Source organism: Lithobates pipiens, unplaced genomic scaffold (assembly GCF_037356315.1).
Source record: "Lithobates pipiens isolate NorthernLeopardFrog02 unplaced genomic scaffold, aLitPip1_a1.2 Scaffold_3, whole genome shotgun sequence".
In the NCBI taxonomy this organism is placed as follows: domain Eukaryota; kingdom Metazoa; phylum Chordata; class Amphibia; order Anura; family Ranidae; genus Lithobates; species Lithobates pipiens.
Genome location: NW_027507790.1, coordinates 132,846,830 through 132,873,836, shown reverse-complemented (window position 1 = coordinate 132,873,836; position 27,007 = coordinate 132,846,830). Strand labels below are relative to the sequence as shown.

Here is a 27,007-nt window from a genome sequence, read left to right as displayed (position 1 = left end):
AACAACCACCAATCATCATTTTTTAAGCAGAGACCTTGCAGAATAAAATGTGGTTGTTGCAATTTTTATGTCCTACAATATTTATGCAGCAGATTATCAACGCAAATTTTCATGAAAAAAATACACTTTATTGTGTTTTTAATGAGCATAAAATAACACCCAACATAAAATTGTGTAGAGTAAATGGATACCTAACGTCATGCTTTAACCAATTCAATACTGGGCACTTTCACGCCCTTCCTGCCCAGGTCCTATATATATATTTTTTTTAAGCTTTCAGTGCTGTCACGCTTTGATTACTCAGTTATGCAACACTGTACCCATATAAAATAGTTAATTTTTTTCACACACAAAGCTTTCTCTTGGTGATAATTAACCACTTGCCGACAGGCTCCTGTACATACACATCAGCAGTTTAAAGATGAATATCTCAGTACCGGCAGAAGCTGCTGTCACAACCGAGGTATCAATCTTTGGCTGGCGGTTCTATTTACGATAATGTTGGTCTCTGTTGCGGGTTCACCGCGAGATCACCATTGGTGTCAGGAGAGGGGCCACCCTCCCTCCCGCCACTCTCCCACACCCTCAGCACGGCAGCACAGTGGTGTAGTGGTTAGCACTTTCACCTAGCAGCAATAGGGTCGCTGGTTCAAATCCTGACCACGACACCATCTGCCTGGAGTTTGCATGTTCTCCCTGTGCCTGCGTGGGTTTTCTCTGAGTACTCCGGTTTCCTCCCACACGCCAAAGAAATGCTGGTAGGTTAATTAGACCCTGTCTAAAAAAAATTGGCCTTAATTTGTGTATGTCAATGTTGTATGTGTTTGTAAGCGTGTCAGGACCCTACAGGGTAAAAGGACCACGCAAAAAGTCACAGATGGACTCTGGTGGCAAGAAAGCACCCTGAGGCGATTCAGTTCGCATAGGTAGCGCTATACAAGTCACTCACTCACTCAGCCACTTACGTGACCTGTTCATGGCTGGGTATAGAGACGAGTGAGGGGAAGATGGCCCCCACCCGTCTCCATACTATAGCAGGTCAGAAGCCACGTCAAAATGTCACTTCTGCCCATACGTCTTAAATGGACATTTTTCTTTTTTCTTTTTTTTTGCATTCAAGTCCAAATATGAGATCTGAGCACTTTTTGAGAGGACCTGTCATGCTTTATTTTTTTCTATTACAAGGGATGTTTATATTCCTTGTAATGGGAATAAAAGTGTCTTTGATTTTATTTTTTCACTGAAAAAAAAAAAAAAATTTTTAAAAGCACCTGGTCCCGCTCACGTGCAGAAGCGAGTAGCGCCCACATATGAAAACGGTGGTCAAACCACACATGTGAGGTATCGCCACAATCATTAGAGCGAGAGCAATAATTCTAGCCCTAGACCTCCTCTGTAACTCAAAACGTGCAATCTGTAGAATTTTTTAAACGGTAGAACTTTTAAGGGTAAAAGTTTGACACCATTCCACACGCAGGAGCACAATTTCGAAGCATGACATGTTGGGTATCAATTTACTCGGCATAACATTATCTTTCACAATATAAAAAAAAATTTGGCTAACTCTACAGTTGTCTTATTTTTTTTTTATTCAAAAAAGTGCGCTTGTAAGACCGCTGCGCAAATATAATGTGACAAAGTATTGCAATGACTGACATTTATACATCTAGGTTGTTAGAAAAAAAATGTGTAATGGTTGGGGGTTCTAAATAAATTTGTTGCAAAAAAAATGTTTTTAACTTGTAAACACCGAGAGACCACTGGGCATTTTCTTGTTTACGCTACAAATGAAGAAAAAAAAATGAAAATGCATTTTTTTCAAAATTTTTCTTTTTTTCGGTTATAAAGATTTGCAGATAAGTCATTTTTCTTCATAAATTCTTACCAAAATTTATACCGCTACTTTTCTTTGCAAAAAATCACCTAAATCTGTGCATATTATTTGGTCTGTGTGAAAGTCAGTCTACAAGCTATGGTACCAATCATTGAAAATTGATCACGCAAGATGTACTGATGACCCATGTTGAGGTGCTAACATGCCAAGATAGTACAAATACCCCCAAATGACCCCTTTTTGGAAAGTGGACCATCCAAGGTATTTAGAAAGAGGCATGGTGAGTTTTTCAAAACAATGTTTTTTCTTTGGAAAATAAAGAAAAATTTTTTTTTTTTTTTCACAAAAATTTTATTGCGTTATTTCTCACACACGACATAGGAACTTAAAATTTTGTTTTGAATTTACTTTAAATGTTTTTATTTTTTTACATTGTACATTTTACTTTTTTGGATCAACTGTATTGCCATCACAAGGGATGATTTATTTATTTATCCAAACTTTCTGATCAAACTGAGCTGAAACTGACTAAATCCCCTTCACTTCCGGGATCTGATGTGTCACAATATCTCGGTAGAACAATATCGGTTTCTCTCACTGTGTCTCGGGGAGCTGATGCCTTACTAGGTTTCCCAATGGGAGTGCCTGATAAAGTGTGGGACCCCCCTCCCTTTCTCCACCTGCAAAAGTAATCCAGTGGCTGTATAACTGCAGGGATCACTTTTACCTAAAATAGAATTGCGGGTTGAAAAGAACAATACTAGGATCATGACTTGTAGCTGCAGTCATGATCCTAGTATAATCACTTGAACCCGAGGGCATTTATAAACAGCTGGGAAGTGGTTAATAGGCAATTGTACTTCCGTGCAGTTTTCCTTTAGTAAATCAATCCACTCCCTTGATTGGCTCCCACTAGTACAAATGCTGAAATGATCTATTAGTTTCTATGCAGGAGCTGTACTCCAAACAGCCACTGGAATCCACCATGAATAAAACTTTCTCATAGGAAAGAATAAGGCCCCAGCATTATGAGCTGCCATTTTCAGGAGAACAAGCCTACAATTACATTTAGTCAGGTGACTCCTGTATGGGTTTCTTCTTGGTAATCTTTAATCCAAATGTATACTGGTAGCTTATTGACCTGTTGTTAAATTTGGTTCTTTAACCACTTAAGCCCCACACCATTTTCCAGCTAAAGGACCAAGCCGCTTTTTGCGATTTAGCACTGCGTCGCTTTAACTGACAATTGCGCTGTCGTGCGACGTGGCTCCAAAACAAAATTGGCATCCTTTTTTTCCCACAAATAGAGCTTTCTCTTGGTGGTATTTGATCACCCCTGCGGTTTGAATTTTTTGCGCTATAAACAAAAAAAGCGACAATTTTGAAGAAAAACACATTATTTTTTAAATTTTGCTATAAATATCCCCCAAAAATATATAAAAAAACATTTTTCCTCAGGTTAGGCAGATACATATTCTAAAGATTTTTGATAAAAAAAATCGCAATAAGCATTTGATTGGTTTGCGCAAAGGTTATAGCGTCTACAAAATGGGGGATAGTTTTATGGCATTTTTATTAATTTTTTTTTTTACTAGTAATGGTGGGATTTTTATTGTGACTCCGACATTATGGTGGACACGGACAATTTTGACACATTTTTGGTACCATTGGCCATAATACAGCAATCAGTGCAATAAAAAATGCACTGATTACTGTAAAAATGTCATTGGGAGTGAAGGGCTTAACCACTAGGGGGCAGTGTAGGGCTTAAGTGTGTGTTTTTTTTTTTTTGTTTTGTTTTTTTTAACTGTAGGGGGCGTGGCGTCTGACGTCACTGATCGTCTTTCCCTATAACAGGGAACAGATGGTCAGCAACAGGCTCAGTAGGAAGCACGAGGAGAGGTTTGTTTACACTTACCTCTGTGACCCGATCGCAGGACACCGGCGGCTATTGGGTCCGCAGGTCCCACGGTCACGGAGCTCAGGACCGGGTCGTGAGTGCACCGCCGGCGATTCACTCGCGACCCATGGCTGGGCACTTAAAGAGCAACGTACCTGTATGTGCTTTTGCCCAGCCGTGCCAGTCTGCCGACGTACATCGGCGTGAGGCGGTCCTTAAGCGGTTAAAGTCCAGATCTATATGAATGTGGTAGAGACAGCTAGTTGTAAGTCCTGTCAGACCAGGGTCTGTTGTAAGTGCTATACTGTATAAGTTGTTAAACTTTACCAATCCCTCCTCATTTGTGTAAATATCCATCTATATTGGTGGTATGCTGGAAATACTACTTTGTGAGATAAATAGGATTATCACCTTTCGACAAGATTTTCGTTTCTCCGTTTCTAATGATCAGTAGTTTTGATCAATTTGTGATGGATCAATTTGTGATGGATTTGACTGAAGTCATTTGTTTCATGTGTTTGTTTCATGTGTCCCTTACCTCAAGTATTGAACGGGTGAAAAAGTTTCAAGTCAGTCTGCAAATATCAATGTTTAATGGACCCACCAGACAGCTGCCATTGACAGTATTATTACTTAAAGATGGAGAAAGTGACTACCACTTCACTCCTCACTTATAAAATCAATCATAAATCAACCACTTGGTTGTGTGATATTTAAGTGATATTAAAGTAAAATTTTTTTCTTTGTCTTAAATTAAAGAAAGCTGTTATATTTACCTGCTTTGTGCAATCATTTTGTACAGAACAGTTTCTTACCTCCTATTTGGCTGTCCTCTGCTCCTTTTTCCTCCGGCTGTCCTCTTAATAAGCTGGGCGCTAAAGTGGGAACCCATTTGCACAAGCTCCTCTAGCCGGACAGTGTGTGTCCATAGACACACAAAGCACTGGCAAGCCACGCCCTGGCAAGCAATGCAAATTGCAGCAGCTGTCAGCCATAACCCTGGTATTAGCATTTTCAGCCAACTATTCTCTTCTAAAAGCAATTTGAGCAGCTAATTGGCCACTGAATCGCTTTTAGAAGCAGTGGGAGAGGTAGTCCAGATGCAGTTTCCTGGTTTCCCAGGCTTGCCCGTCTTCCCTGGGAGCCCAAGACCCTATCCGGCAGTTGCGGCAGCTTACAGTAGGGTTAATCGAGGAGCAGAAAGTCTCCAATAATCTCTATGGTCGAAGACAGCCTTTTTCAACCAGGGTGCCTTCAGATTTCTTCAGGGGTGCGTTGGCCCAATAAAAATGTGTCCAAGAATTGTATACAAGCCAGCAGGTGGATCAAACCTGCCTTTTAGTTGAACTAAGCCAGAGATTTTCACTGTGCACCAGTACAATCTTCTAGCCACTGGCGTTCTAACAACCAATGACTTAATCGGTTGAAAAGGAGGACGTCGGGCACCTGCACAGCATGATTTTTTGTCCCTCTCCTGCCCCACTTCCTGAGCACTGGGGTCATGTTAGCAGAGTGAGGGAGAGGATACTATTGACATACTAATTGGTAACAGTGTGCAAAGGTGTATTTGCTTTAGAAGACTAAATCACCTCTAATGTTGATGTCCTATATGCTTTGACTGAAAAAAGGTTGAGAAATGCTCATCTTGGAGACTGGAAGCACAGAGCATTTAATCCCTTCCAGTTAGGGTTATTGTTAAACAGAGCCTTTTAGCATGAGATTAATGGGGTTTTTTTTGTTTTGTTTTTCTGCTTTTAATGGTAGAGAAGAGATCTGAGTTGCCCAAATGTCTCCATAAAGAGGACCTGGCATTCTTTGTGCTATCCCCAGGGATGCTTACATTTCTTGTGACAGCAATGAAATTGTTTAAAAAAAAAATGGCAAGCACCCCCCCCCCCCCATGCTCTCGCACAGGCGATCACATACATAGGTCGTGCATGCACACATAAACAGTATTCGCACCACATATTTGAGGTATTGCTGCAAACATTAATGCAAAAGCAATCATTCTTAAAGCGTAGTCTATGGACATTTTTAAAGCGGAGTTCTACACATTTTTTAGTTTATTAAAAGTCAGCAGCTACAAAAAGTACGCTGCTGACTTTTAATAAACAGACACTCACCTGTCCCACAGTCCAGTGATGCGGCTGCCCGGAGCCTCCTTCCTGTCCACCGGTGCGGTCATAGCCACTGTGAGCACCCGGCCATGACCACTTGACCGCTTTCAGCTTCACATCCAGGCACACACTGCACATGCGTGAGTCGCGCTGCGCTCTTCTAGTGGCCAGGCAATCTTCTAGGACCTATCACATGTCCCAGAAGATTGCTGGCAGGGAAGAAGGAAGTGGGACAGGAAGTAACCACTCCCCCCCCCCCCCCCCCCCCAAATGGCATGCCATATGTGGCATGTGAGGGGTGCTTAAAGCAGAAGTTCTGTGACATATTGTGGTTACTTTGCATTAAAACTCATTAAAGTATATCTTATCCCCAAAAATTGTGTTTGAAAACTGCTGCGCAAATACAGTGTGACACAAAAAATTGCATAGACCACCATTGTATTCTTTCGGGCCTCTGCTAAAAAAAAATATATACATATTTGGGGGTTCTAAGCATATTTATAGCAAAAAATACTGCTTTTTAAATGTAAATAAAAAGTGTCAAAATAGGCCTGGTCTTCAAGTGGTTAACTATCTTCCTTTCGTCTGTGACGACGAAAAGGGTATAATATTCCTTATTGTAAGGTAGCTCTTGCCTGGTTCTGTAGGCAGTTCCAAAATTGGTGAAATACAGCTGAAAGTTATTGGCTCCCTAAAAGCCAGTTTAGCCTAACAGACATGTCTGCAGAGATAGAAAAAATTGCTCTCTTCTAAGCTGCTGGCTGTTTCGCTTCTTTTGTTTTATTGCAAGCTTCACAATGCATATTAAGCCTGACATCTCTATCTGTTTTATGGAGAAAATGAAGGGAACATAATGTTAAACTGTAATTTAAATGTAATGTTTCCAGACATTTGATTGTGTAAACCATTGCCTCATTTTACTCCCAAGGTCAGCTGGAAGTGTTCATGGACCGTCGACTGATGCAGGATGATAATCGTGGTCTTGGGCAAGGTCTTCAAGATAACAAAATCACGTTTAATTTATTCAGGCTTCTTTTAGAGCAAAGGACTGGAATACAGGAGGTTTGTAAGCGTATTTGCCATGCATGTACTCCAAAGCAAAGGGTGCAGTAGAGAGTGCAACAGAAAGCACATACTTTCATTTAACTTCCCATCTGGTAACAGGCACGTGCCCAGTTTCTTTTCTGTGATTCCATGCATCATTTATAGAAGGAATGTGTGCTCTACCATATTAAATAAACTTTTCCTATCTTAATTTCACAATTCCCAAGGTTAAAAAAAATCCACTGATCTCACCGTGAACACTAAATCGAAATTTGCATCTTGGTTTAACTTTTTCTCCACAATGCTGTATACCCATATTGATATCATTGGCACAGAATATACATTGCATTGTAGCCAAGCATTAGTCCTTTCCAAAGCTGCGCTATAAAACAAAAGTGGACACTAAGCAACAAATCTGGATGTTTGCATAGAGGCCATTCACTGTTGCAGCATTGCAAAAAGATGCAGTGCATTATGAGTATATTATTTAGTAGTATTCAAGTGTAATAATCTAAGGAACCTTGATATTCAGAAAACACTACAACATTTTGCAGTAGTGCTGCACTAAGAAACAAGGCTTAATGTAAACGTGACATGAGCATAAGCATCTGAAATTAACAAATCCCTTAACAGCAAATATTAAAAAGGGCTGTAAAATCGTTTTATATGACTGGGGAGGTTCCATACCTGGAAATGGAGCTTAGATTGTTATTGCTGCTGAGCTGCTAACACATTTAAAGTATTTGGGAACGTTGGGCAAGGCTGCAATAAATCAGACTGCATAAAGGTTTGCAGAAACAATTGCCGTTTCTAGACTGCCTTGAATTTGACTCCTTCCCAAGTACTCTTTGAACCTCTATTCACCTGTGAAATGGACAGAAGTTCCTGCCAAACATGGCTGATGACAAAGGAGGTCTGCACATTGCTGGACTAGTTGCATTGATGTCTATCCAAGATGGGGGAAGAGTGCAGACTTTAAGATCTTGGATCATCAAGTGCTGCCTTAGTACATTGTTAGTTTTATACATTTGTGGTAATGCAGCATAATAAAGTTGTCTTATTCCACCAGCCTTTTCTGCTTCACTGTAAATGTGTAACTTTTTTTTTTTTTTTTGCAAAATCGTGATATTTTGTATATTCGTTTCTCAGCCAGGACATACATTTGATTTGTTTTTTTATCTGCACAGGGTGAAGACAGAAGAGCTGTCAGTTACCCATCCCTTTTAAGTCATATAACATCAACCACGTTAAACCAACCAATAATCTCAATGGCTACAGTGATGGACACTGATGCTCCTCCACTACTAGATGCCTTCTCTCCTCTCATGTCTTCAATGCCTTGTGATGTTCATTTAGTTAATTTACGAACTATTCAAGCAAAGGTATGTCGTAGGTCACATAGGACTAGGTTTACATTGTAAATAGAGGGTTGGAATTTAATGATTGCATATGATGAACCTACAGAAAGATCATACCTGCTTCTATATAGAGTTGATAAATACAATGTAAAACATATTTTGGCGTATTTTATAGTTGATGTACTCCTATTAATGGTTTCTCTTGAAAGGAAGGAAATATAGATCATCTTACAGTATGTGTGTGTGTATATATGTGTATATATATATATATATATATATATATATATATATATATATATATATTGGAGCTGGGAAATCTGAAATGTTAGTCTCCAAAAAGAGGCAAGAAATCTTCCAGTGAGGAAAATTGTTCAGGTAACATCTGTCTAACTTGGGAGTTCCTCACTTTTTTTGCGCGTTTTCCTCTCTCCTTTGTATTACATCTCTAAGATCGTAAACAAAAAAAAATGCCACCAAGGAGGCCTATAGAAAAATGAGCAGAGGTAGAAAAATTTTGGTTATACATACTTTTACTGCTTCAATACAGGGCACCTTCACCCCCTTTCTGCCCAGGCAAATTTTTAGCTTTGTCGCACTTTGAATGACAATTGCGCAGTCATGCAAAGCTCTACCCAAATTTGTATCTATTTGTGTGGAAAAAAAAAAGCTTTCTTTTGGTGGTATTTAATCACGGCTGGGTTTTTCATTTTTTTTCTAAAACAATGAAAGACCGGAAATTAAGAAATGAGTAATTTTTCTCCACTGATGTGCGTTGATGAGGCTGCGCTGATGGGCACAGATTGGCCTCACTGGGCTCAAGTTGGCATAGACTGGCATCACTGCTGGGCACTGTTGGGGCTGCACTGATAATCAAGGCACTGATGATCAGTGCCTTGATTATCTGTACAGGTCTCCCCTGTGAGGAGACACTGCTGATTGTGTCTCCTCTCACATGGTTAATGTGATGCGAGGAGAGCCAATAACCAGCATTTCCTCATTTACATGTGATCAGCTGTAATTGGACACAGCTGATTACATGGGTAAATAGCCATGTCATTATTAGCCTTTATAGAGCTCAGAGTCTCACCGTGTCCCAGTGACACAGCATGCCCAAGATCGCCATCATATGATGTAGTCCCAGAACAACGGAGCATCCCACCTGCAGTAATTTGCAGGTGGGAGGTAGTTGAAGTTGGATTAACCACTTTCAGACCGGACCATTTTGCTGGCTTAAGACCAGATCACTTTTTGCGATTTGGCACTGTGTCGCTTTAACTGACAATTGCACGGTCGTGCGACGTGGCTCCTAAACAAAATTGACGTCCTTTTTTTCCCACAAATAGAGCTTTCTTTTGGAGGTATTTGATCACCCCTGTGGTTTTTATTTTTTGCTATAATAAATATCCCCCAAAAATATATTCAAAAAACGATTTTTTCCTCAGTTTAGGCTGAAACGTATTCTACATATTTTTGGTAAAAAAAAATCACAATAAGTGAGTGATTGGTTTGCGCAAAATTTATAGCGTTTACAAAATAGAGGATAGTTTTATGCCATTTTTATAATTTTTTTTTTTTACTAGTAATGGCGGCGATCAGCGATCTTTATTGTGACTGCGACATTATGGCGGACACAGACATTTTTTGACAAATTTTTGGGACCATTGTCCTTTATACAGCAATCAGTGCTATACAAATGCTCTGATTCCTGTGTAAATGACGCTGGCAGTGAAGGGGCTAACCAGGGGGTGGCAGTGTAGGGGTTAAATGTGTCCTAGGGGTGTGTTATTAACTGTGGGGGGCGTGGCTGTGTTAGTGAACACTGATCTCTGTTTCAATCAGAGGGAGTGAGGATCAGTGTCACTTGTTGCTAGGCAGAACGGGGAGATGCTGTTTATTTCCCCGTGAGACGATCGCGGGTATCCCCGCAGCAATCGAGTCCGCGGGACCCACGTCCAGACTCGGGGGTCCCGACCGGCATGCACGCCGCTGGCGGCGCGCACGCAATGGCACAGCAGCAATTTCAAATGGATGTATCTGTAACGCCAATTTGCCTGCCCGTGCCATTCTGCCGACATACATCGTCATGTGCTGGTCGGGAAGTGGTTAATACTGTATAAAAGACACACATCTGTAAAGCTCTGTATTCCTTAATAAATTTTTAAATATAAGCAGCGTTCCTAATGCCTCATACACTGAGTTTTTTCACTCAACCCAGGGGGTTGAGTGACGAAAAAGTGAGAAGCTCAAGAGAAGCTGACTGTATTAACTATGCAATGTTATTATAGCGATCTCTCTGCTGAGCTAGTGTGTTCTCACTGGAGGACTGCACGCTCCCCTGCCAGAACAACACTGATCGAATGCTGGTTGGATGCTGGTTTTCCAGCGTCCCCATTCCAAAGAAGCTAACGAGCATGAATTTTGGCTGTTTTTTTCAGCTTTTTTTATTTTTTTAAGTGACCTCAACCATTCAGCAGTTAGATCAAATTTGAACAAAGGGGCTGCAATTTCCATATATTATCCTTGCCTTGACAGAAAATAGTCTTCTATGGAATGTCAAATCCTTGTACCAAATAAAGTGCCTCACTTCTGTGGTGGTTGGGCCTGTCTGAGGTCCTTTTTTTACACAGTAAATAACTTTAAGTAACTGTCTTCCCGTAAAAGAGGTTCACAGGTTCAGTCTGCAGGAATGTTGTTGAAAGGCTTTTGTTATACCTGTATAACCCCTTGCTGCTACTGCCCTGACTGCAAACTCGAGCAACTCGCTTTAGAAATTCAGCAATGCCAAAGCCTATGAAACTCCTGCGTATTCACGGGAGTTGCGTCATCCCTACCCATGCAATGAAAACTGCCACCATTCAATACCCAGATATCAGCTGCTCAGATGCCAGCGGGAAGCTCCAGGACGTTGGCATCGCTGGAGCTAAGGTGAGTATAGTACCCCCTTCATGTAAAAATGACTGATATCTGAAATCTGCTTCTCTATAGATTAGGCTCAGGTGATTTAATCAACCTATGAGAAAATGAATGCAGCCACAACATCTAAGCTGCAATATATTACCTTTTTTTTTTTTTTTTTTTTTTTTCTTGGGTTTACATGCACAGACAGAATAGGTTCAGAATAGGTAATAGCTTGATTGCTATTGCATGCAGGCCTTATAAGTTAGCCTGATAAGTAAGATAACCTATTATTTTTTTAATGATGAAATTATTCCAAGTTTCGTTCTGGGCTTTTATTAGACATAGGGTGTCAGATTTTTAACATTCTAAGAATTTGGTCTTCCTTGCAAAAACCAGAATTATTAACCTCATACACACTGGGTGAAAAGTTTTTTGCGAGCGTAAGTCCCTGCTTAGAGGGTGTGTTTTCCCAAGTTATACTGCCCTTGGAGAATTTATTTCAGAAAATGACATCCAATAAGCTTCCAGGACAGCAGTCTTCCCTCCACTTCTATTCTGTATTCTGTTTTGTTTTTCCTGATATATTTTTTCTCCTAGTGGTAAGTTTTACCAGGTTAGGCCTTTATATGGTTTGATGTGTGTTTCCTGTAGCTGTTGGTGAGATACCAAGCAAGGTATTACGCCTATTTTCAACTTCAAAAATTATATCAGCGGAATCGGTTTCTTAGCTTGACACAATTTCAAAAAGTAGTTCTGTGTTCCGCATATGACTGACATGCTACTGTACCCTGCTGTTTTCTGTATCGATTATTTCCATATATGGCTCTGTGTAGTGAACTACAGGTGGACAGTTTAATTTTAGCACTAAGGCATAGAATTGTTTTTAGTGTTTGAATTATGCAGTAGAATTAGTTATGCTTTTCTGGCATGTCATTAATTATGAATTTAATGTAAGAAAAAAAATTACTGTTTTGTCAAAAGAATATTTCTAAACTGATGTCTTTATGCTTGCATTCAGGTTGGGCCATCAGAAGAGGCAGCGCTAATTCTGCATAGGAAAGGATTTGATTGCATGTTTGCAAATAAAGAACTTGGTCTTTTCTGCTCTACATCTCAGGGAAAGGTAATTTCACTGCAAAGAGTACTGTGCAATTTTTTCCTTATACCTGAGCTTTTGTGAACTTTAGGTCTTAGCCAAACAATTGGGCTATTTCTACATGTAGCAGAGCCACATTTAAATCTAAAATGTAATAAATGTATAAGATTTTCTTGGGCTTGGAAATCCTAAAAAAATAAATCATTGGTTAGATGTGTTTCTGGGCATAATAAAAACAAAATTGTAAGATAGCAGCAGTGCAATGCATTAGTAACCAGCAGAACTATCCACCACAGCTTTTCAGAATTCGGATTCTTTCAAATCTTTGTATGTAGTCTTAGATCATGCTTAAGGTAAATGGTACCCGTATCTGGCAAACATGGTACTGTCCATGATCCTTTTTTTTTATTTTTTATTTTTTATTTGCACTTAACATATTATTTTTTCAGATGCAGTACTGTCACACAATCTGAGAGATAAATATTTCAGCAGGTAAATTCATTATATAGGGATGCAAACAAGGAAACAAATCCTTACTATGAAAATTGTTGCAAACTGTCCAGTCACCTCAATCCATTAAAAAGTGTCTCTCACAAAACTAACCTTATCCTGATCCTCTAATGCCTAAACCAACTTATGCCTAATCGGAGACTATCTCAAAGACCTTCTCACACCTCTGTGAACTCTGACATCCAATGCTTACTGATGCATGCAGTCTGAAGCACAAAGACTCAGAGAGCAAGATGGTGCCAACTCCATTTTCTGTTGGTTTTGGAAAAGGGGTGCTCCACCCAACACTGATGCTGAGCCTACAGCTCTACCATGAAAAAAATATTTAAAACCTTGCACCCAAATACCTAATTTGTGATACAATCAAGTGGTATTTATAATTACCTTAGTGCTAATATAAACATTAAGCAAAAAGTTAGTGACAGCTGCTAACTCTCGTGCTAGACAAACCTAGATAAATGTGAAAAAAAAACTAGTGTAATGAGGGGTGCTGAAAATTGAACACTAATAATACCTAGCCATTGAAACTATGGCCAAGTATGCGTGCAAAAAATGTTTTTTAAAACCAAATACGATATGAAAACATTGACCTACAATCACCAAACGCATCTACACTCAGTGGCAAATAAGACCTTTGGTTCCCAAACAGGATTTGAAACCTGTCGGCCAAGCAAAAGTCTTTCACAGGAAAACACAGCAGAGAGAGTCCGGATATGTTGACCAAGGCAAAGGCACAGAAGATCTGATCCAAGGAATTTATTTAACCAGCAGCTCTATCTGATCAGCAGAAAATGAAGACTAGGCGCGTCACTGTGGAAGGGAAGAGTCTTTGGCAAATAAACGTAAGCTTAGCACAGAGGTCTGAGAAGGAAGGGCCCAGCCCTGACAGTACCCCCTCCTCAATGACCCCTCCCCCTTGGAGGGCCACCAGGTTTGGGGGGAAAACATCTTTGGAAGGCACAAAGGAGGACAGGAGCATGTACGTAAGATGAGACCCAAGAGCGTTCCTCCAGACCGTACCCCCTCCAATGATCCAGGTACTGTATGCGCCCACAGAAGCTACGGGAATCCGTGATGGATTGTAACTCGTATTCCTCATGGTTCTCAAACTGAACTGGGTGAGGACATGGTACCGAAGCGGTGAAACTGTTGCTTACCAAAGGTTTTCATAAGAAGACCTGAAATGCATTTGAAATATACATATTAGAAGGAAAGTCTAAAGCGTAAGCCACTGGGTTGATCCTACGGAGAATACGGAAAGGCCCAATAAACCTTGCTGCCAGTTTTAATGGGGGAACACTGAGTTGGAGGTTACGAGATGACAGCCAGACCCTGTCCTCAACTTGGTAGGAAGGTGCAGGTAGCAGTCTGCAGTCAGAATGGAGTCTGTGCCTGTCATTGGCGGTATTGACGACACTATTGTGAGCAAACTCCGCCCAGGGTAGAGGTCTAACCAGTTATGGTGGTCAGAATAATAAACAAACAAAAATATCGCGCTTGGGGCAAAACCTAAGAGCTGCAACTAAAAACCATCAAATATCAAATTATGGATCAAATCAAAAAAGTTATACATAAAGTTGCGCTAAATATGCGTGAAAGCTAAGGTGAAAAGAGTAATAAAACTCAGTATAAATTGTATAGAAAGAGCAAAAAAAAATCAAACAAGCACCATATACAAAATTCAATCAAAAAAAGAAAGTCCTTATAATTAAAAAATCCTGGTTCCAACTAAAAATTAACGAACAGGGAGATCAGTCCTTTTCACAAATTCGATGAGACCTTCCTGGCTTTGCCAGTATCGCTTCCAGACCGGAAAAAAAAAGGTTTGACTCTTACCGCAATGGATGGACTCCAAATCAACGGAGTCGTTAGCGCTGGCAGACAGCCCTCTGCAGGGTTCGTTTGTTCGTATTCCGTCCCCACACACTACTGAGGTACGAGTGAGTACGTGCCGATCATTCGAAGGTCGTTGGCCCCAGTCGAAGAGTTCCGGAACTCGTCGTACGTCCTGCTTTTTCTCTTGATCACCACGGGGAAGAGACAAGGTGGCTGTCCGATCACTCTGAATTCCTGGAGTTATCTAGAGCTCTCCAATGAATCATAAAGTACAAAGGTTTTTCAATGCGCAAACCTGCAGTGAAACACAAAACACTCGGGCCTCCCAGCCACGAGCGAAGGGAGGGGGAAACAAAAGTGGACTCCGTTCGTGAACGTACCATTAAACAATCGACAAATTTATTAAATAAAAATAGATACACAGCAGACCAAAGGTATGACCCAAAAGGCCGAATTATAACGAATAAAAAGTATACATAAAAAACGTTAAATTAAAAGCAAATATACACCCGTGCTAGGGAATATTCTAAGCGTGGTGGTATCGGCACAAACAGCCCAACATGTTTCGTAAAAACGTACATCCTCTTGGGGCACTTGTTTCCCCCTCCCTTCGCTCGTGGCTGGGAGGCCCGAGTGTTTTGTGTTTCACTGCAGGTTTGCGCAATGAAAAACCTTTGTACTTTACGATTCATTGGAGAGCTCTAGATAACTCCAGGAATTCAGAGTGATCGGACGGCCACCTTGTCTCTTCCCTGTGGTGATCAAGAGGAAAAGCAGGACGTTCGACGCGTTCCGGAACTCTTCGACTGGGGCCAACGACCTTCGAATGATCCGCGCGTACTCACTCGTACCTCAGTAGTGTGTGGGGACGGAATACGAACAAACGAACCCTGCAGAGGGCTGTCTGCCAGCGCTAACGACTCCGTTGATTTGGAGTCCATCCATTGTGGTAAGAGTCAAACCTTTTTTTTTTCCGGTCTGGAAGCGATAGTGGCAAAGCCAGGAAGGTCTCATCGAATTTGTGAAAAGGACTGATCTCCCTGTTCGTTATTTTTTTTGTTGGAACCAGGATTTTTTTAATAAGGACTTTCTTTTTTTGATTGAATTTTGTATATGGTGCTTGTTTGATTTTTTTTTTTTTTGCTCTTTCTATACAATTTATACTGAGTTTTATTACTCTTTTCACCTTAGCTTTCACGCATATTTAGCGCAACTTTATGTATAACTTTTTTGATTTGATCCATGGTGGTCAGAATGTAACAACCCAAAATCTGTTCCAAAGACTGGTTGACTCATTCTGCTGCCCCATTGCACCGCAGGTGATACGCAGAGGAGATAGAAAGCTGAATTCCCAACTGTGCACAAAAGGCCTCACCAGAACCTGGACACAAACTGGCTACCCCTGTGTGGGACAATCCTTGGGTAGCCCATGTAAGCAAAAGATCTCCCGAGCAAAAATGGAAGCCAGTTCTTTAGATGTGGGCAACTTCTTAAGTGGAATACAATGACATTTTCGAGAACCAGTCAACCACCATAAGGATAGTGTTGCCCTGAGAGCTGGGCAACACCACAATGAAATTCATTGACAGGTGGGTCCAAGGCCTCTCTCCATTGAGTATGGGTTGTAGGAGGCCCACTGGAAGGTGTTGTGGTGTCTTACTCAGCATACACGGAACAAGTAGCTAAGGCGGCTACATCAGCACGTAGACTAGGCCACCAGGATTGTTGGGAAATGGCCCAAAAGAGTTGGTTCTTCCCTGGGTGACCAACAGGCTTGGGAAAATGGTAAGTCTGGAGCACGGCAGTACAGAGACTCTCAGGGGCAAAGCAGCAGTCGCAAGGTTTCTCAGGAGGAGAATGAATCTGAGCAGCAAGACATTTTGTCACCCGAAGGTTAAGTGAGACTGGTGCGAACCGTAGCCAGAATACGATCAGGAGGAATCACAGGAACCGTCTATCTTGGAATTGTAGGAAAACTGTTGTGACAAAGCATCAGCCCTTACATTCTCTGTACCGGGTAAGAATGAGACTATTTACCGTATTTATCGGCGTATAACACGCACTTTTTCCCCTTAAAATCAGGGGGAAATCGCGGGTGCGTGTTATACGCCGATACTCCGCGATTTCAGCACAATTTTTTGGGCTCTGGGCGGCTTTCAGCCCTTCTCGCGGCTTCCGAGCGCTCTCGGAACGTCTCGGCGGCTTTCAGACGCTCTCGGAACTTGGCGGCTTTCGGCCGCTCTCGGAGCTTCTCGGCAGCTTTCGAAAGCCGCCGAGGTCCGAGAGCGGCCGAAAGCCGCCAAGAACTTCTGGGTGCCGCCGAGATACACGGGACATCTTGGCGGCGCCATTTTTAAAAACATAAGCGCTCAATGCACTAAGACAGACAAGCTGCAATGAGGACAGGCTGCATGACAAGGCTGCAAATTACGCTGACGAGGCTTCAGATGGACACTGATAAGGCTGCATTGATGGGCATTTAAATGTAAGTTTTTTTTGTTTTTGTTTTTTTTCCTTAAATTTCCCTCCTAAAAGTTTTTTCCACAAAATTCCCTGCTAAACTTGGGGTGCGTGTTATACGCCGATAAATGCGGTAATTGAAACTTGACAAGAAAAGAGCCCATCGCGCCTTTCTGGGAAAGAAACGTTTAGTCTCAGACAAGAATGTGAGGTTCTTATGGTCATTCAGAATAAGAACCAGCACAGTGGTACCTTTGAGGAGATGCCTCCATTCTTTAAGGGATAAATTGGTCGCTAACTACTGTCCCCAATCTTTTATAATTGCATTCCGCAGGAGATAATTTATTGGAAAAGTAGCCACAAGGATGCATAGCACTCTTAGAGGTAGGACATTGAGACAACAGGGCACCAACTCCAGATGCATCAACCTCAAGGATGAAAGGTACCGTAGGATCAGGATGTACTAACACAGGAGCAGAATCAAATGCAGCCTTGAGATTCTCAAATGCTTTCATGGAATTTGGAGACCAATTCTGTGGGTTACCGTCCTTTCTGGTCATATCAGTTAAAGGTTTGACCAAAGATGAGAAGTTATGAATAAACTTTTGATAATTGGCAAAGCCAAGAAAATTCTGCAGTGGTAGTAAACCTATGGGGGCCATGTAGTTTCTCTGGGTCCATCAAAAAAACCAGCAGTGGAAATGACATAACCCAGGAATTTAACCTGTTCCCAATGAAACTCGCACTTCTCCAATTTGCAGTACAGATTATCTCTCAACCTCTGCAGCACACGGCAGACATCTGTGTGATGGCTCTCTAGGGATTTGGAAAATATGAGGATATTGTTGATAAATTCCTGGAAAACTCCTGGAGCTTTGCAAAGACCAAACAGCATAACTAGGTATTCATAATGGCCTGTTCTGGTATTAAATGCAGTTTTCCTATTCGTTGCCCTCTTTGATAGTCACAAGATTGCATGCCCCTCACAAATCAAGCTTCGTAAAAAACGTTGCCTCCTTGAGGCGGTCAAATGACTCCGTAATCAAAGGAATCGGATGCGCGTTCTTAATCGTGAAGCAATTGAAACCCCTATAATCAATACAGAAACCAGCAGGAGACAAGGATCTATGGATGAAACCTATAGTGCATCAGCCAAATACTCCTCCATGGCTTTGTCCTCCAGATAAAGGGTAGCCCAGACCACAAGGGAGTATGGCACCTAGTTGAAGGTCAATTGTGCAATCATACGACCTGTGCGGAGGCAAACTACCAGCAAGGCAGAGAGTGAAGGGGTGCACAAGACCTTAGCCACTTTAAGAAAACATGTCTCCCTGCATTCTGTCGACCAGGAAAGAACCACAGCACGAAGCCAATCAAAAGAGGGGTTGTGCCTCTGTAACCAAGGATAACCAATAACCACTGGGAAATGAGATGAGGAAATTACTTTGAATTGGATTATCTTATGGTGAAGAGCCCCTACGGCCATGGTCAATGGAGCAGTCTCATGAGTCGCGTTGGCAGACTGTAGAGGTCTCCCATTGATATTCTCAATGGCAAGTGGAGTGGCACAAAGCTGCAGCGGAATCAAGTGCTTAGACACAAAGGCACCATCAATGAACAGGCCTGCAGCCTCAGAGTCAATTAGAGATTGCATCTCGATGGATGACTCAGACCAATAAAGGGTCACCAGAACTAAGGGATTATCCTTCTGGATAACTGGGAACAAAAATGCCACCTAAGATCTGTCCCCTACAGGACTTCAGGCGCAAGTGTTCTAACATACAGGAAGGACAAGACTTCAGGAAGTGACCTGCCTGGCCACAAAGGCACAATATCTCCCTCCTCCTAAAGGCCCTTTCATCAGCAGAGAGATGTGTGAAGCCCAATTACATGGGTTCTACCTCACTGGCAGACTCGGAGGTATAGGAGGTGAGGGAGGCACGCGTGGGACTGCAAAGCCTTGAGCAAAACATACAGGAGGCTTTCACAAGCGCTCCTTAACGGAAGGCCTCTCTCTTGGAGTCTGGAGACAATGAGAACTGCGAACGTGATCACCTTCTCCTAGCTCAATGGGTATGTCTCAGGCTGGTATCTCATCTTTGGTACCTGAGAGACCATGAGAAAAATCAGCTCTGAGGGCCTCATTGTTCCAAGCAACCTCTGCTGCCAGCATACGGAATTCAATGGCATAATCGGCAACAGTGCTCGTACTCTGATGGACATGCTCTTGTCAGAAGTGGAGTGTGCGGGAATGTCAAATACCCTTTTAAAATAGGCCACAAATTCATGTTATCTCAGGACAGGGTTTTGCGTCTCCCATAGAGGGTTTGCACAGGCCAAGGCTCTCTCAGAAAGCAAAGAAATCTCAAAGCCTACTTTTCTTCTATCTGTGGGGAACGCCTGGGGCAACATCTCAAAGTATATCCCAACCTGGTTGAGAAACCCTCTACATAGAACTGGATCGCCCCCAAATTGCTGGGGAAGCAAACCAGACATACCTCCTTTATAGAGGTAGTATTTGAGACAGGTGCCTGCATAGACTGGAGCATGATTGTACCGGAACAGCCCCAGTGGAAGGATCCAAGAAAGCAGTGTGACTCAGGAGCGTCCATAATGCTATGAAAAACTGATCCATGCAGTGATCCTGCTCATTCAATCTGGAAAAAATATTACCAATAAGTGGATTGCCTGCATCTTCTGAATTCATGGCCTTCGCCTACTGTCAGGGACCATAAATCAAACACATGTTGACCAAGGCAAAGGCACAGTAGATCTGATCCAAGAACTTTATATAACCAGCAGCTCTGTATACTTGTACATGGTTCAGCAGGTAAAGAATATGGAATGTTGGGCTAACATTCAAGTTTTTAAGGTTTAACACTTATTTCCCTCAACCAATACACATCTTTTAATGTATCTTTAAATTTCCAACCACTTTACACCTTATATCGTATGATTTATGATTGGGATGCTGCTCGGAGCTCTGGGCCAGGGTAATCCTCCCTCCTTTAAGGAACTAATGAGGGCACACCTTGGCTAGACTAAACTACACAGGAAAACTGTCTTTTTTTTTTTTTCTGCTTTTGATGTTGAATATTGGCGATCTGTACAATGGTACCTTGGGCCCTGGGGGGTTCCGGCCTCCTCAGTGGGTTGGAATCCTTCTCATCAACTTAGCAGCCTCTAATAACCAAGGATCCCTGACCCATTATCTGTGGTTAAATCACTGTAGATTGCAAACTACCAGCTGAATAAGGAAATTATCCCCTCCCCATGGGACAAAGGAAAAAGATGGCCCTTAGGATTTACTTAGTTCCAGACATCTAGGTAAATGGCATACTCTCCTTGGTGATTCCAACCTGACACCCTTCCCCCACGCACATAATTAGAGGTCTGCCTACAATCATTACCATTGCTTAAACGGGTTAACGATTAGCCACTTGGCGTAAGGGCTGGGTATAGCTGTAAATTTTACTTCTGAGGAAGATGCTTAGGTCTCATTAATGCCTTATGTCATCTGACACAAAGGTATTCTCTGATTTACTTTGACGATATTTAGCATTACACAAGCTGGTTTTAGGTGGCAACCTCCTAGCCCTGAGCCTCATTCTAGAGATAGTATTGTCGCATTTTAACCTAGCAATATTGCAAACCTGCAGTGCTACTCCGTTACCTGGCTACCCTCGAGTACCCCCAACGGGTCATGTTTTCAGGTTTTCTTTTACTTTGCACAGCTGCTTTACATCAATATCATTGACATGGTATTCTAACCAAGATCGCTTCCTGTAGTCCATTATGGATAAGCCATCCACCTTCTTAGAAGGGAATCCCCATTGTTATGGGTACACTTAAACGCCCTGTTGAATCTTGATTTAAACACCTTATCTGGTTCCTCTTCCATCACTGATGCAACCTATAAGGCCTCATGCACACTGGACATTTTTACAGCTGCTGTTTTTGGCTTCAGGCATTTTTTTTTTTTTCCTGCACCCATTAAACTCCCCAGCATGTTATCCTATGTGTCATTGCACACATAGGCTGTTAGCAGCATTTTTTGGCAGGGACGTGTTCTCGTTCGAAAAAAAACCCAGAACTAATGTTTGAGTTTTTCAGCTGTAAAAATGCTCTAGCTCCGATGAAAGCTTAAAATGCAGAAAAACACAAAAAAACACAGCTTTTCATTGTTCGATATTTTGCTTAAAAAAAAAAAAGCTATCGCTAAGAAAAAAAGCTGAAAAACGCTATTGCAAAAAACACTGCAAACCTAATTTTACACCACTGGCATTTTTATAACGTCCAGTGTGCATGAGGCCTACAATCCCTACATCATACACACCTAATCGATATTTGGCAGCTCCACCACCCTTTATTACTCTCCCCACATGGTATATTCCCCTAATTACCTATTTGTAATCCTGCATCAACACATGCCCCTATGCACTAAATTCAACAGAGGACATATCATTTTGTCAGATCATTCTTTGCGGAATTTAATTGTACAATACCACTGCCCTATCCTGGCACTGGAGATTGAATGAAAACTTGCTCCAAGACACCCAGATCTTAGCAAATATAATCAAAGATGGGTACAATAACATCTCGGTTATCCCATGCAAATATGGGAGGCGCACAAAGCTTGCATCAGAGGATTCTTTAAACATGGGCCAAGAGTGAAAACAGAAAGGGACGCTAAACTACGAGGGCTCCTGAAAGATTTATCTGCAATCAACAAATGAAAATAAACCTGATATGTAGAGAGTGAGCTGGTCTGTTTGAAAAAAACTGGTAAATTCTCATTAAAAAGCTGTCTCACAATGTATTGACATTGAAATACGTGTAGTCACTGTTTAGCCACAGCCCTCCGCTCTTTTTTTCTTTTTAACCATAATGACATGTTCCCTGTGCAACACCTTGGTAATGGGACACCTTTTTTTTTATTTCTATTTTTTTTATTTTTTTTTATAGGCCATCAGTTGAGACTGAACCAGCTGATATTACTTTGCACTGAAAAAGGGGCAGGATTGTTTTCTAATAACTAAAAGATTTCAGCTGGTGTCTTGGCTTTCTATGCTTTTTTGCACCTCCCCTTTCTTGTGTTTTTCCCAGTGTCCTTCCATTTTATTACACATAACTTTGTTTCCTGCATTGTATGGGTTGTTATTGACGTGAAGAAAATTTCATGTCAATTTCACCTTTTTAGAAATATATTTACCAAGAAAAATGGTGACGTGTTCAATACTTATTTTACCTGCGTGTGAAAAAATATATATAATCTTGTGAGAGAATTGATTTTGCTTTTTTTTTTTTTGTGTTTTCAGATTTCGTTTTATGAACTTTTCAGTGGATTTAAAGTTGAGAGTCTCAGATCATCAACCTTATCTTTAATGCATACATCTACAGATGCTCAAAACATAAGCATGGTCACTATGAGCCCTATGGACATTAGCACATTTCGAGTAAAACTGAGATGAACTTTGCTGTAAGCAACGACGTCATCTTTTATGTTTTACACGCAATAAAGAAGCACATTGCTATACCAGCTTCTGGACACTGTGAGGATTTGCTTTCAACATTTTCTGTTGACAACACCTCCAAGAAAAGCCATGTTTTTACACCACCTTCATCCAGTACATGAAGTATATATTTTTTTTCTTTTCTTTTAGAGAAGCTGAACTTCTAGACTTTGATTTCCTTTGTTCTCGCTAAATTCTAAGTCAAATATTAAGATGGTAAAAATACACGTTACAAAATGTATTCTGACAAGTGAAGCAAACGTACTTCAAGCAAGTGACCAAATAATTGTTACAATTGGAGAGTCAAAATATTGATATTTAAAACCTAATGCAAAGAGCATCTACAGGATACACTTGAGGCTGACTGAAGTTGGTTAAAGACAATTTTTGTTAGTTACCAGTCAGTATGTTGCCAAAAGCTGTTTAATATGATGACCTGTTCCAGGCCATCTATTTAGATTACTGTAAAACCATTCTGTCCCTTCAGTTTTAACTGGTTTCTATGTAGGATCATTTCTTTCAATACATTGTTCTAGCATTTCACTCACCCTCACCATAGCTTTTCCACAGCCTTCTTTAAAGCTGTCAGTGTATTATGTCAACTTACCTCTTGGAACTGTGTGGTAATAAAGTAAGTTAAGCAATTTGTTGGCAAAAATTTAACTGTACGTCAGCTTGCACAAGTAAGCAGTCTGTACATTTAATTCCAGTAGAATTGACCCACTCATTTAAAGTTTGTTGGCAAATGTAGTAGAACTGATGACCCAAATTCTTTGCATTAAAACTGCTTAAAGTCAGTGTTCGATGGGCAATTTTACGTAAATTAGGGACTATTTCCAAATTCTGTCTCACAGCAAGGCCGTGATAAACCGGAGTAGAGACAGATTTATTATAATTGGGCCACCTTATTTATAAAATTCTCCCCCTGCTGCTCTCAAAGTAGCAGTATGATGAAATAAAACCTTCCCCTTAGCACTTCATAATTGTGTATGTTTTAGGTTTAAATATGTATTCTTTCAGTGGCAATTCAGCTATATACCTTTTGCACATAAAAACTATTGCATAGACTTTGTAAAATCAGGCAGCCTGATTTCTGTGCAATTTTGTTTCTAATTTGTTTGCCATTAAACAGAGAAACATTTATCAATCAAGCTTTCAATCACGCTCATGTAATAAGAGTTCCAATTCACATTTTGTTTGATGCAGATAAGCAAATGGGGAGATATACAGTATTGTCCTTTAAAAAAAAAAAAAATGTAAATTTGCCTATCAAACATTGCTGTTAAGAATAGTAGATCATAATTGCTTGAGCTGGGTTAATAAAAAATGTTGTAAATGTCATTTTGCATAGTTAATCTAAAAATGTGATTCAGAAAAAATACTTTAGCAAGGCGTGATCCAAAGAGAACATATATTTATTATAATCTTAGTCTTTGCTATTGTTAAACAGGACAGCTTTGCCTCTTATGCTGTATTCTTCTTTCCTCGTAAAGGAGATCAACTCAGTATAGGGGCTGAAAATCCCTACAGAGGCAGTCCTATCTCTTGCCTCAGGTCTGCGAGGAAAGAAGGTAGAACAATATTACAAAGGTGCTGTCCGGTTTATATATATATATATATATATATATATATATATATATATATATATATATATATATATATATATATATATATATATATTAATCATTTAGTATTTCATTTGCACTAAAATCACAAGATAAATCAACATTATTAGAAAATGAACAGTAAACAGATGCAATGAGTGGCTCACTGTGCAAAAGTAGCATATAGTAGTGAAAAATCTTGTGTGATTGTGCAATGCTCAAATTGTGCGCAGTTGACCTCATTCTTCTATATGCATCTTGTGTAGCCTACACTGCAGCAAGCCAATTGTTCCATCTGTTTAGCAATTAAATGCTAGTGATTTGATTTGTTGCTGAGCTCCTAAAAAAAAAAAAAAGGCCTGTAAATCAAGCCTAATGACTTTTACATTTTTACCATCCCTAAGCAGCCCGAAGAGAATGTTTTCAGCATTGAGCTGAGGATGGAGAGTCAGCTCCTTTGAGGGCTTGCCTTGTGACACTGAGCTGATGCTTATGCTCTGAGAGGTAAAGCTGCACAATTAAAACACTTTCAAGGCGGAGAGTACATTTTTTATGAAATTCTCTGGTTCTCTTTAAAGTTGTGCTGCAATAATTTTTACCATTTTACAGTATGAACAAAAAATAGTTTGGATATATTTATTTTGTTTCTTGGGATGCCTATAATCCATAACCTGTAGAAGGACCTTATTTGGAAGGTGGTTTAACCAAAAATAGGACATCATAGCAACCTTTTGAAAATTAATTTTTGTACACCTTTTTTTTTTTTTTTTATTGTAAGAACTTATGTGCAATCTGTGTGTTTTTTTTTTTTTGTTTTTGTTTTGTTTTTTTCATATATCAATGATGAGATGTATTACCTGAAAGTTTGGGATCTGTGCAATTTTTACCATTGCTTTTCAACATGGAGGTGATTTAGATTTTCAGAGGTCCAGTTGAGAATTAATGTTTAACCGATTCCTAAATAACCATATCAAAAACAATGTGCCTTATTTTTTACATTTCTTACAAGTTTAATGACAATTGTGTTTAAGGAGTTGGTTTCTGTTTTTTCACGTCCGAAACCATGACTCTAGGCTGAATGTGTGCTTGTGTTATAATGACATTGTGGCAAACTTGAATGTACACACCTACCATTTTACACCACCAATTGAACAAAACACATTCCTTTTATGTACATTAGTTTAGTGCCAAGGAATATAATTTCTTCACCAAATCAACAGCTGCCATCAGTTTCTCTATGCTACACCAGTTGTAGGCCACTGTCAATTTGCATGCTTCTGAGAACTACAGATTCCATCATGCCTTAACAGCAACACACAACTTCCTAATGCTGTATTTCTGTAATTTATAACAGAGGGGCCTGATGTAGTACATGCCTAATACAGTACTCTGGTTCAAAAAATAACTTGGACTTGCGCCCCCCTCCCCCCAAACTAGGTTACATATATTGTGCTACCAAATTTCAGACCACATCTACTTGAAAATGTTTGGGTAGTTCCATTAATTGGAATCTTTATAGATACCAGAAGTTTTTGTTTTCAGTTTTATGTTGGTTGCATTTTTCATGAAATGTTTGCTTCACAACCATGTAGACTTTTTTTCCTTCTCAAATCCATTGCTTTTTGGTTTTGTCTGACAGCCAAATGCTAACTTTTTTTGTTAAGCTGAGCGCTTCCTTTGAAGGAAAAAAACAGGTAGTGTGAACTACCAGCTTTAAAACAGACCTTTTATCCCACTGGTAACAGGAATAAAAACCAGGGTGTTTATTTAAATTATAGCACTTAGGTTTTTCAGCTACCATTCTACTAATTTGGCCTAGTAGGTGGTGTTGACTTTTCATAACCTTTAGGAAGGCTACATCACTGGAGCGTAAAGGCTGATCTTGGACCTGTATTGATCTCATGAATTGAGATGCACTTGTTTGTGTATGTACAAAAGAAACCCTTGCCAGAAATCATACTTGTGTCTGAGATCTGTTTTCAGGCTCTGAAGATGTAGAAATCTTTAGAAGTCGGTGGGAAGCCACTGAATGTCACAAGTGGCCTAGGCTTATAGCATGATAGTAGAAGATTGATAAAAGGAAGAGCTATTTGTGCAATAAATGCTGCAGTTTTGATTACCATTGCACATTACTATTTTCTGAATTGGGGGTTAGGGCGACACAGAAAGGTGGTTACTTACATTCAAGGTGAAAGGTCCACTTAAATGTTGGGTGATGTTATAAAGGGTGAAAACACAAAACTGTCCTAAAAAACTATTTGGGAGAATATATCACTCATTTTAGATTGTATTAACAAGACCGTTCACCCGAAATCTGTTATGAAGTCTGGTGTGTTAATTAACTTACAATATCTTTAAACTTCTTGTGGACTCTAGTGGTCAAACCACCTGAGTACAGTTTCTGGCTTCCTTTCATCTTACTTTGGGAGACTAATCACGAATAAGGGTATTTGTTCCTCTAGAATTCTTGATTATATAAGATACAAAAATCAACAATACTCTGTTGCCTTGGTAGATATGCAGAGAACACTCCAGCTTCTGCCAGATATAGAAACGTGTTTTTGAATTTTGGGTGGAGTGACTTGTTTATAGAATGGATTGATTCTTGTATAATTGCAATATGTTCTTTTATAACAAATAAGCAAATTGCTCAAAACCGTTTTTTTTTTTTTTGTTTGTTTTTTTCTTAATATTCTTTTGTCCTTTCCAAGGGAATGCCACATTACTTCTACATGCCATTACTGCAAGTATTAAAAATATTGTGAATGTTTTTTCTTAAGAAATGATCACTATGTTGCCGTTTTTGTCTGATTTGTATATTTTTGTCTCAATTTCTT

General features: G+C 40.3%; 1 protein-coding gene across 1 annotated transcript in view; it reads left to right on the top strand.

Annotated features, from left to right (window-relative positions):
- MAN2A1 (mannosidase alpha class 2A member 1) overlaps window positions 1-23,958 on the top strand; it is a 215,037-nt gene extending 191,079 nt beyond the window's left edge. The window contains exons 19-22 of the mRNA XM_077462300.1: window positions 6,780-6,913; window positions 8,083-8,277; window positions 12,170-12,274; window positions 22,372-23,958. Of these exons, the coding sequence (XP_077318426.1) occupies window positions 6,780-6,913; window positions 8,083-8,277; window positions 12,170-12,274; window positions 22,372-22,524 (587 nt within the window). The 3' untranslated portion in view covers window positions 22,525-23,958. The remainder of the gene's footprint in view (window positions 1-6,779; window positions 6,914-8,082; window positions 8,278-12,169; window positions 12,275-22,371) is intronic.
- Window positions 23,959-27,007: the final 3,049 nt, after the last annotated feature.